Source organism: Loxodonta africana, chromosome 11 (assembly GCF_030014295.1).
Source record: "Loxodonta africana isolate mLoxAfr1 chromosome 11, mLoxAfr1.hap2, whole genome shotgun sequence".
In the NCBI taxonomy this organism is placed as follows: domain Eukaryota; kingdom Metazoa; phylum Chordata; class Mammalia; order Proboscidea; family Elephantidae; genus Loxodonta; species Loxodonta africana.
In genome coordinates, this window is record NC_087352.1 from 4394479 (window position 1) to 4406726 (window position 12248).

Consider the following 12248-nt stretch of genomic DNA (forward strand, 5'->3'; position numbering starts at 1 on the left):
ACCACCAGGGCTCCTTTCAAAATCAGGAGGGAGAAGTACCCCAAGGAAAGCCTGGAGGTTGGCTCAGGAAACCTAGAAGGGAAGGTTTTTGGGAAGAGATGAGGTGTTCGGTCCTCAGTTTGTACTGCCCCTCTGAGGAGTCACCCCAAAGCCAAAGCCATGCCTAGAGGCGGATTAGCCAATAGGCAAGGTAAGCACAGTGCTCACCTTGCTTACTAGATCATCTGTAGTGAACAATTTCACATTTTTTCAACGCAGCAAAGATTCTGCTTCTAGGTATGGCTGGCATATGTCTTTCTCTCAACTCCACAGCACCCTCCTGTAGCATCAAAGCTTCTTTTCAAATTTACAACCCCTGACGGGCAGATGACCAAGTAAGCAAGGTAAGCACAGGCTTACTTGTGCTTGCTTACAACTTTATAATGAGCCATTTCACATGGGTTTCACCACAGACCCATGTGGAAGTATTCACTACAAATGAGCTGGTAAGCAAGGTAAGCACCATGCCTACCTCGTCTATTGGATAATCCGCCCCTGGCCACGTCCAATTGTGCTGACTCTTCATTGGATAGTGTTCTCTGTTCTGGGCTTTCTGATTGATCCTTCTACGATCATTGTAGCCACAGCCATTCTGCATTGGATGGCCCCTCTGCGTCACCCTCTCTGATTGGTCCCAGCTTTTCAAATTCCTTACTTCTGATTGGCCAAGTCCTTGAACATGCCTTTTTCTGATTGGGTTGTTTACAATCATGAGCCACAAACAAAAGTTCAACTTGGGTGGGTGGGGGAACCCCAGGGAGGAGGAGACGGGTCCCTTCCTAAGACAGGGTGTGGCCGTTGGCCGCAAGAAAGCCCTAGGGTTGAGTTTTGACTATACAGAGACCTCAAGCAAGTAGCTTTTGCTTCTGTGCCTCAGTTTCCTCATCTGTTAAATGGGAATAATAATAGTACCTTCTTCATGGAGTACTGCAAGGATTAAATGAGTTAAGTTCTTACAGCAGTAGCTGGCATGTAACCCTCAATAAGAGAGTTAGGATTATTATTCATATGATTATTATTCATTTGATTATGTCAGCGCATGGCCTTGGACAAATCTCTTTGCTTTTCTGACCTCCTCAAGCCAGGAGTTCCCTGACCTATTAATTGAATGACCCCTTCCTTCTATCCTCAGCATGCCTCCTCTACCGTCTCTAGCCCTCAGGGACTGGGGCTGTAATCAGAAGCAGAGATAAGAGACCTCTCTGTCAGAGATGGGGTGGGAGGGGCTAGGACTGAGAGAAGACCAGCTCAACTCCCTAAAAAAATTGAGGCTGGAGGGGAGATTTCTCTACAGCTCAGTGTAGAGTGACTATCCTGAACCCCTCTATGCAGAGGGCTTGCCCTGACTGGGGACAAGGGATGGGGCAGGGTGGGGAAGTGAGGGGATGGTGTCTTACAGCTGGAAAAGAGTGGGTAGGGTTGAAGTTGGGCTTGTGGACCCCTCCCCAGAAACGACAGGGTTGGGGGAGGGGCAGCCCAGGCCCAAGGTCACTGTGTCATTGTTACCATGGCAACGGCCACCTTTCTACAAGGAACCTGGAAAGGGGTGGGGGGGGTTCCTAAGTCCCTGAATCTGGGGACAGAGAAAGGAACAATCAGAGACAGGGAAAGGCAGCAGAGAGATAGTGTAATTCATCTCCGTGATGACCTAGCCATCTCAGAATTCTCAGAGCCTGGTACACTGTGGGAAGCTAGTGGCGGAGCGGTTAAGTGCTACAGCTGCTAATCAAAAGATGGGCAGTTCGAATCCACCAGGAGCTCCTTGGAAACGCTATGGGGCAGTTCTAGTCGGAATAGACTAAACTGCAGGCAACGGGTTTGAGTTTGGTACTCTCTGAGTGCTCAATAAATGTTGCTTAGAGACACAGACAAAAAGCCTGAGTCAAATAACTGGAGATGCCAGAAGAAAGTAAATAAGAATCTCGCGGGGGGGCTGGGGGAGGTGCAGGTGGGGTGTCTTTTCCCTATCTCCTCAATCTCATACCTCTCCAGCGGTCCACTGAGAGCCCTGGACCCTCTTCATCTTTCCCATCCCTGGGCCATGAGGCCCAGCCAACCACACAAACCACCCACCCCACCCCCCACAACCCCCGAGCCCCTGAAGCAGTTATGTTTGATCCTTCAACAACTTTTCGGCTTTTCAATTCTTCCCGCCTTGGGGCTCAGCTGAGAAAAGTAGCATCACTGCATGCTAATACAGGCTGGTCCCAGCTGGGGCGGAGAGGGGAGAGGAAGGGGAACAGGCTGTCTACCTGCTTTACTCTCAGGAACCTGGGTGTCCTTGTTCCCTTGGGAATGACCTGTCCATAGATCTAGATATTCTTCCAATTCCTCGAGGAGACCCAGGCCTCCCACATTCCCCCAGGAAACTCTACACGCGCCCTCCCCGTCCCCCTCCCTTCAGAGAAGCAGGCGTTCTCCTTTCCTCCAGGGACTCAACTCGCAGTTCCACTTGGTCTGCCCGCCCTCTGGTGGCCTAAGGGTAGTACTGCAGGGACTGTCAGCTAGAGCTCACAGTGAGAGAGCGAAGTAGCCAGAACTGACGATCTTTGAGTTCCCGTATTTTTAATTTCTTTAGGATCTCACACGTGCAGAGATTTGAGTCCTCAGTTCCCTTGGGGACTCAGGTATCAGGAATTCAGGTCCCCAGCCCAGAGATCAACGGAAGAAAGACAGCTTCTCTCGGAGCCAGGTCTCTGTGAGGTCGTCGGTGGTCCGAATTTCAAACACCTGGGCAGGGAGAGGGCTCAGCATTACGATCCACTGGGGAGCTGAGACAGTGAGGACTCAAGCCCCCTCCTCTCTCAGACCCAGGAGCCCAGGCCCCCAGCCCCCTCCTCGCTACGACTCGGGACCTTTGTGAGCTCTGCCGTCTGCACCAGCCTGTTTTTACTCCCGGCATACATCATCTGTTGTTCTGGTTTGCAGCCTGTGGGGAGGAAGAGGAAAACTGAGCATAACTGGGGGACCCCAGAGTGTTCCCTAGGGCTCTAGAATGTGCTGCAGGCCCCGGAGTTTTCTAAGGGTCCTATGAGCTGTTCTAAGGACGTCCCCAGAGGCTATACTCAGAATTCAAGGTTTGTTTGGGGGTCTTGAAGTTATCCCGAGGGTCCCTGGAGACGATTTAGGGGCGAGAGATGAATTTCTATACAAAAGGGAGAGTGAGTTGGCTTACGCCTCAGGACCAAGGAGGATGGCTGGGCTCTGTGATGAATCTGCACCCCCACCCCCACCCCACTGCCCGCCCAACACTCACACACACCACACATGTACACACTTATACACACCACGTATTCCACACGCTCACACGCACTACACATGCCACACACTACATACAAACACACACATACATATTCACACACATGCTCACGCGGGTGCCTACATGCACTCACACAGGCACACGTATGTCTACGTATATCACACATGCAGTCACAAACACTCATAGAGTCATCCATACACCCTCACACACTAACACAAGTGCCTACACACTCTTACACACACTCACACAGTCATCCACACACCTCCACACACTAACACAAGTGCCTACAGTCTCACACACACTCACACAGTCATCCATACACCTTCACACACTAACACAAGTGCCTACACAGTCTCACACACTCACACAGTCATCCACACACCCTCACACACTAACACAAGTGCCTACACAGTCTCACACACACTCACACAGTCATCCACACACCCTCACACACTAACACAAGTGCCTACACAGTCTCACACACACTCACACAGTCATCCACACACCCTCACACACTAACACAAGTGCCTTCACAGTCTCACACACACCCACACAGTCATCCACACACCCTCACACACTAACACAAGTGCCTTCACAGTCTCACACACACCCACACAGTCATCCACACACCCTCACACACTAACACAAGTGCCTTCACAGTCTCACACACACTCACACAGTCATCCACACACCCTCACACACTAACACAAGTGCCTACAGTCTCACACACACTCACACAGTCATCCACACACCCTCACACACTAACACAAGTGCCTTCACAGTCTCACACACACCCACACAGTCATCCACACACCCTCACACACTAACACAAGTGCCTACAGTCTCACACACACTCACAGTCATCCACACACCCTCACACACTAACACAAGTGCCTACAGTCTCACACACACTCACACAGTCATCCACACACCCTCACACATTAACACAAGTGCCTACACAGTCTCACACACACTCACACAGTCATCCACACACCCTCACACACCAACACAAGTGCCTACACAGTCTCACACACACAGTCATCCACACACTCTCACACACTAACACAAGTGCCTACACAGTCTCACACACACTCACACAGTCATCCACACACCCTCACACACCAACACAAGTGCCTACACAGTCTCACACACACAGTCATCCACACACCCTCACACACCAACACAAGTGCCTACACAGTCTCACACACACTCACACAGTCATCCACACACCCTCACACACTAACACAAGTGCCTACAGTCTCACACACACTCACAGTCATCCACACACCCTCACACACCAACACAAGTGCCTACACAGTCTCACACACACAGTCATCCACACACCCTCACACACCAACACAAGTGCCTACACAGTCTCACACACACAGTCATCCACACACTCTCACACACTAACACAAGTGCCTACACAGTCTCACACACTCACACAGTCATCCACACACTCTCACACACTAACATAAGTGCCTACACAGTCTCATAAACACACTCACGCAGGCATCTGCACACATTCACATATACATACTCTAACCCAGTCACACACAGTCAAACACTCAAATTCCCACATTCACACATAGTCACACACTCACGCAGTCACCCACACACCCTCACTCACAGCTAACACAGGCACCCACACACACAGCCACGCACACCACACACACTCACTCACGTGCATACACTCCCACACCCAGAGTCCAAGCCCCTCTTCTCAAGAGGGACAGAACTGTGTCTTACCCACAGGGCTGGAGAAGATGAAACACAAAGGGTAGGACACTCGGCCGTCCTCATGCTGATACTTGTAGCTGTAAACCACGAACCTACACCAGTGAAAGAGAATTCAAACTCAGGACCTTGGCCCGGAGCCGACACCCAATGCCCATGACCCGAGACACAGCCTAGAAACCTTGACTGAGTCTGAAAACCTGGTATTATCACCTGGGACCCAGAGTCCTGGCCTCCAACACAATAAATGCTTAAAAAAATAACCAAAGCAAGTGCTTATTCGAACCCTCCCCAAAACCCCATGAAGTATGCGCTATTATTACCCCAGACCTACAGATGGGAAAACTGAGGCCCAGAGGGGTGAAGCCACTTGCCGAGCTTCTACAGGCAGAGGAAAGATTTGAGCCCAGGAAACTCAGCAACAGAGTGTAAGCGCCCAGCCTCTATGCAGCACTGCCCAGCACTCTGTAACCCAGGCTGAGAGCAGGGCTGGCTCTAATTTGCCGGGCCCAGCGCAAAATGAAAATGTGGGGCCCCTTGTTCAAAAAGCAGGGGAAAAAAAAAAAAGCTTTATCCTTTCATTTGCAGTCTCTCCCTAAACCTGTCAGGGCAGTTTTCATTTGCTATTTGATGTCAAACTCTGTGGGGTGTGGGGGTGCTCACAGGGTGAGTGCAGACCCTCATAGGCATGGGTAGGAGGGACAGGGAGGACTGGGAGGCTGCTCTACAGCCCATCGTGCAGGGGTGCATGCTGGATCCCGACCTACCCAGGGAAGGCGGGAGTGGCCACTGGGCAGGGTGGGGAGCGGGTGACTGGGACTTCATGCAAGCCGAAGCTCCATGTCCCGTAGGCCTTGGCTTACAAAACACAAACCCAAAGATAAAATGAGTAAGGTTCAAGATGGCAGCTGCAGAGCAGGAACCCCCAAGTGCGAGAGACCCTCTGAGCTGGAGGCTCCGTGCTATGCAGTTGTCCCCACCCATGAAATGGGCTCTGGCCCTGGAGGCTCAGAGAAGGTTCTAGTCTTCTGGATGGACTTCATTAAATTTGCTGCAGGCTCGGGCTGGCCGAGGACTCCCTCCCTCAGGGGCTCCCAGGCTGGCACAAACTTGTTCCCTGTCGAACTCAGAGAAAAGGTTCACAAGACATGCAGACTGTTCCCAAATCGCCTGGAGAACCCTATTCACTGAGAGCCTGGGACCGCAGCTCAAAATCCTCCAGTGAAAAGATGCCAGCCGCTGCGGAGCAGCTCAAGACTCATGCGACCCCATGTGTGTCCGACTAGAACTGCGCTCCGTAGGGTTTTCAGTGGCTGATTTTTCCAGGAGTAATTTTTTTAGCTCACCAGGCCTTTCTTTCGAGGCGTCTCTGGGTGGACTCGAACCTCCAACCTTTTGGTTAGCAGCCAAGTGTGTTAACTGTTTGCACCACCCAGGGACTCCGCAAAATCCTGTTGTTTTTGTTGTGATGATGTTGTATTCTGTCTATATGACAGAGTAGAACTGCCCCATAGGGTTTCTAAGGCTGTAAATCTTTACGGAAGCAGACTGCCACATCTTTCTTCCGAGGAGCGGCTGGTGGGTTCAAACCACCAACCTTTTGGTTAGCAGCTGAGCACTTAACCACTGTGCCAGCACGGCGCCTGCTCTCAATGAATAGTAGAATGAGCTCTTTTGTTCTTCTTCCCCTCCAAGGGGCCTTCCCGGATTTACTCCCATCTGGAATATTTGACTCACAGTAACCCTATAGGACAGAGTAGAGCTGCCTCATAGGGTTTTCTAGGCTGTAATCTTTACTGGAGCAGATCATGAGGTCTTTTCTCTGAGGAACTGCTAGTGGGTTCCAACTGCTGACCTTTCGGTTAGGAGCCAAGCTCTTAACCATCATGCCACCAGGGCTCCTTTCAAAATCCTAGGGCACCCATAATTGACCCTAGTCAAGATGGAAAATCTAAACAGACCAGTTTTCATAGAAGAACATGGTCAAAGAGTTCCCCCGAGAACAGCAAAAAGCACCAGGCTCCTGTGGCTTCACAGAAGATCCTAATGTTTACAGGTCCAACAATGCCTTTGTGTTCCTAAAGTATCCCAGAGCATTGAAAAAGAAGGAAAACTTTCTTTTTTTAGATGAAGCAAGTGTAATGTTGAAACCAAAGCCTGACAAAGTCTGTACAAAAAGGCAAACTATAAGCTAATACCGTGTGTGAATATCCATGCAAAAATCTCCAAGAAAATCTTAGCAAACAAACAAAAAGTCCCCAGGTAGGGACTCTTGGTCTCAAGCACAAAGACCCTGAGCCCACGAATAAGATGGAGCCCAAGCATTCTCTCAGTCTGCACCTCCATCCTCACCCCCTCCTGCTGGCCTGACCTTCTCCTTCCATCCCCCGGGGTACCTGGGCTGTCTCTCCGGCAACTCCATTTTCAGCTCCTCTGGGGAAATGTTCTGAGGCAAAAAGCAGGAGAGAAGAAAAGTAATAGTTGCCATTAAATAAGCATTTACTATTTGCTAAGACATTGTTCTAAGAAATGCACATGGGCTAACTCATTGAACTTCCTCATAACCCCGTGGGGTAGAGCCTATTATTATTCCCATTTTACAGATGAGGAAAGCAAGGCCCAGAGGTGTTAAAAACCCATTGTCATTGAATTGATTCCGACTTACGGTGACCCTATAGCAGAGTAGAGGTGTCCCGAAGGGTTTCCAAGGAGCGGCTGATGGATTTGAACTGCCAATCTTTTGGTTAGCAGCCAAACTCTTAACCACTACGCCACCAGGGCTCCAGTGGTGCAATTGGTTCGGGTGTGGTGCCAACCTCCATGGACCCCCAAATAAATCCTTAACGCAACACTATGAAGTTAAGCTTTATTATCACCCTCATGTTACTGATAAAGGTTACTGATAAAGACATCGAGGTCAAGAGAGGGTTAGGTTTACCCTTTGATGGAGGATTTCCAATAGCTTTGTTAGCTTATCTGGAAGCTCAACTAAGTGCCAATCAATTACTGTTACTATAATTACCATCACTTTACTGAGCGTATACTATGTGCCAGGCCTCACTCTACACCCATGAAAAAGATTAACTCAAAGACTTCCCAAACAACCCTATGAGGCAGGTACTATTATTCCCATTTCACAGATGAGGAAACAGAGGTTGGCCCAGATGGGCAAAGCCTCTGCCTAGGGTCACAGCTGAGCTGCAACTTGACTTCCAGGTCTTTCTGGCCCAGATGCCAGGCTCTTAGCATCAGTTCCAGCCCCTTGGGTCTCCCAGTTCCTGGACGTGTTGGGGGCCCTATTCGCCCCAGCCCCTCCCTCACCTGGAATTCTTCCTCCAACACCACCATTTGCCGTTCCTTGTCCACCTTCACTGGGGAGAGACAGCACAGGAGGGTTAGACTTGGGCCAGCCCTCCCCGCATGCCCCGCCCCCTTCCCACCCTCCTGTGGGGGAAGGTGTCACTCACTGATTATGGCTGCATTGTCTGTCTCTTTTCGGAAGCGGAATTTCCTCAGCTTTTCCTTGAGCTCTGGGTCCACCTCGCATACCACCAGGGAGTCAGACTGCCAGTGGGGTCCAGTGAGAGCTGAGCTGGCCTCAGACCCCCCATCCCCAAACCCCAATGCCTCCGTCCACTAATGAAGGGAAGGGCCACACCAGCCTGTATGATGCCCTCGTGCAAGTTAGGAAAAGGCAGCCCTTCCTCAGAGCAGATGCTGCCCCTAACCAGGGCTTGGGGAGCAGCGTAGAGGCTGGATGTCAGCGCCCACTGGCTTCAGTTAACCCTTGGATAACTGCCAAGGAGACCCCAAGATTTGCTTTCCTGGGTCCAAACCCGGAACCACCCTCTCTCTTTCTCTAGCTAAACCCTTGCCACAGTTGAATCCCCCTCCCAGCCTCTGACCTCCAATCCCACACCTAGCCTTCATCCAGGGGCCCTTCCAGCCGCCTCCCCCAGCCCTTCCCATACCACCCCTGGCCCCCTGACCATGGCTTTTCTGTCCGAAGGCCTCTTCTTTTCTCAGTTCCGCTGTCTTCTAGGGGTGGGGACCAGGGCCACGGGGGGCGGGGTGTAAGGTAGGGGGAAGCTTTCATACACCACCACATCCTGTTTATGCCCATCCTGGGACAACTGTCACAGAGGGCTCCTCCCCTCCTTCCTTCCCCTTGTCTGCCACAACCTCCCGGGCTCTGCAGTCGCTGAGCCTGGGTTTGAATGCTCCCTGCTGTGTGACCCTGGCTAAGTAACTTCACCCCTCGGATTCAGGATTATTGTGAGGATAAAATGGCATCACCTATCTCCCAGCATGGTGCACTCAGTGAACAGTAACCAGTTGTTCCAAAGTCCATGTGGGTCAGAGTAGAACTGTGCTCCACAGGGTTTCCAATGGCAAATTTTTCAGAAACAGATCACCAGACCTTTCTTCCGAAGCTCTGGGTGGCCTGGAACCTCCAACCTTTTGGTTAGCAGGGAGCGTGTTAACCATTGACACTACGCGAGGACTCCTAATAAATTGTCTTTGTTGTGCGCTGTGGAATTGATTCCAACTCACAGCGAGCCTATATAAAAAAAAAAAAAAATGGCAGAGTAGAATTGCCCCCTAGGATTTCCAAGGCTGTGCATCTTTACAGAAGCAGACTGCCACATCTTCCTCCTGCAGAGCAGCTGTTGGGTTCAAACCACCAACCTTTTGACTAGCAGCTGAGCACTTGACCACTGTGTCACCAGGGCTCCGGCTCCCAATAAACAGTAGATATTAATAATGACGTCTACTGGATATGCTGGATCCACTCCCATCTGGAATATTTGAATTCCTGTTGTTAGTCGCTGCTGAGTTGATTCTGACTCATGGTGACTCCATGTGTGCGGAGCAGGGTGTTCAAGAACGTGATTTTTCGGAAGCAGATTGCGAAGCCTGTCTTCAGAGGCTCCTCTGGGTGGGTGCAAATTGTTTGCACTTGATTGCTAACCTTTGGGTGTCTACTACTGCTGGGAGGTGGTTCAAGCCCCCCCAGTTGTTGTTGTTAGGTGGCATCAGGTCAGTTCTGACTCATAGTGACCCCATGTACAACAGAACAAAACACTGCCCGGTCCTGCACCATCCTCACAATTGTTGTTATGCTTGAGCCCATTGTTGCAGCCACTGTGTCAGTCCATCTCATTGAGGGTCTTCCTCTTTTTTTGCTGATCCTCTACTTTAACCAGCACCACAAAAGGCCTGGCAATCTGCTTCCATAGGATTACAGCCAAGAAAACCCTATGGAGCAATTCTACTCTGTAAAACATGGGGTCGCCACGAGTTCAAAGCAACTCAACAGGAACAGTTAGAGCTGAAAAAGGCTTAGGGATTTCTGCTAGTCAGGCTGCCACTCGTTACGTTGATGGGGAAGTGGAGACCGGACAGGAGACTCCACACCACCTGGATAGTAGTGATTATTTTTCCTGCAGTTATTCAACCTCATAGGCTCGCAATGGATTGAATTGTGCCTCAAAAAATATGTGTATCAATTTGGCTAGGCGACGATTCCCAGTATTGTGTGATGGTCCACCATTTTGTCATCTGATGTGATTTTCCTTTGTGTTGTAAATTCTGTCTCTATGATGTTGATGAGATGGGATTAGCGGCAGTTATGTTAACGAGGCAGGACTCAATCTACAAGATAAGGTTGTATCTTAAATCAATCCCTTTTGAGATATAAAAGAGAGCAGAGAGACAGGGGGACCCCATACCACCAAGAAAGAAGCACTGGGAGAAGAGCATGTCCTTTGGACCCAGGGTCCCTGCACTGAGGAACTCCCAGACCAAGGGAAGATTAATGACAAAGACCTTTCTTCAGAGAGAAAGCTTTCCCCTAGAGCTGACACCCTAAATTTGGACATCTAGCTTCCTACATTATGAGAGAATAAACTTCTGTTTTTTGAAGCCATCCACATGTGGTATTTCCGTTTTAGCGGCACCAAATATCTAAAACAAGGCCCTACAACAGTCAGTGGCATCGCTAGGGGGGTGTGGACTGCGCTGGGTGACACTGTCGGAGGGGGTGACACCAAAATGGCTGTGTATAAAATATCCCTGTAGTTACAACAATAGAGACATTTTTGTAAGCCCGGTTTACACGTGTCAATATGCCTACAAAGCTACAGCTCTATGCTGATTTACTTCCTGAACCTTCTAACGTGCTCGGTCAGAGCCGTCATCATTACCCAATTACAACGATGCTTCGAATCATTGTGGTTTTCTCTGCACATGCTGTTGCTTTCCTTGTTGCTCATGTTTTCATAGCCACCCATCTCGTCAAATTATCTGGTGCCTTAGCTACGATATTGCGGTAATTAGTATCTGTCAACCTATATCAATAACTTTTTTGCAAACAAAGTAGTAATTAAAGGAGAAGAAGGAGTGATATATGGGAATTATGATTGGTGAGTAACATCAATACAAAAAAACATTACTAAGGATTCTGTAGGGCCTGGTGCTAAGGATGTCCGGGGCGGGGGGTGGGGGATGACACCATGAGTCGCCCCACTGGGTGACACCAATCTTAGTGACACCACTGACAAGAGTGGGGATAAGCCTGTCAGGCCAGTACCTTCTTTTTTACTAAGGATATTTTGTATGGTCCCTTTCTGCATCCTGGAATCAAATTCCCAGATAATGTAACCTATTTATACACACCAGTTCCAAGAAATCAATATAACGTCCTAGCTGCCATAAAAAGGGGAAATAACATAAGCAGACCATACGTATTTCACTGAGAAACCATAAGCAAACAAAAGGGCGTTTTCACAGGGTCTTAGCTCCACATCACCCACCCGCGTTGCTGACTTTCCTCCAGGGTAATGGACATGCCTTCGTGCCCCGCCCTCCGTTCCTGCTCTGGACTCCCCCTCACCCCTACCCACAGGCACCGCTGCAGCTTTTCACGCTCTTCTGCTCCATCCACTTCCCCGTCTCTACTGGATCTTTCCCCTCAGCCTACACACAGTATTATTTCTCCCATTTTAGAAATGAAAAGCCCCGTCTCTCGTCCAGCTACCACCCCATTCATTTCCTTCCCTTTTCAGCTAAACTTCTCCAAATACTTGTCTACACTGGCCACCTCCAATTCCTCCTCCCAATTTTCTCTTAAACCCTCCCCAGTCCAATTCCCACTCCCTCCCTGCTCCACTGACATGCCACGAGTGACCTTCAGGGTGCTGGGTCTAAAGGT

General features: G+C 50.0%; 1 protein-coding gene across 1 annotated transcript; it reads right to left on the reverse strand.

The window, feature by feature from the left end:
* Positions 1-2579: 2579 nt before the first annotated feature.
* Positions 2580-9134, reverse strand: GMFG (glia maturation factor gamma). The gene is made up of 7 exons (XM_064293629.1): positions 9025-9134; positions 8503-8599; positions 8357-8406; positions 7432-7481; positions 5048-5130; positions 2895-2968; positions 2580-2769 (listed from the first exon to the last, which is right to left on the reverse strand). The coding sequence occupies exons 1-7, from the start codon at positions 9025-9027 to the stop codon at positions 2698-2700; spliced, it is 429 nt and encodes a 142-aa protein (XP_064149699.1). The 5' UTR covers positions 9028-9134; the 3' UTR covers positions 2580-2697.
* Between the last annotated feature and the right edge of the window lie 3114 nt (positions 9135-12248).

Bases quoted from the DNA above. Each gene is read 5' to 3' on its own strand.
- GMFG (XM_064293629.1), bottom strand. The intron at 7,482-8,356 runs GTGAGGGAGGGG...TTTTTGCCTCAG, and splicing joins TGTTGGAGGAAGAATTCCAG to AACATTTCCCCAGAGGAGCT. The intron at 5,131-7,431 runs GTACCCCGGGGG...TCACTGGTGTAG, and splicing joins TTGCCGGAGAGACAGCCCAG to GTTCGTGGTTTACAGCTACA.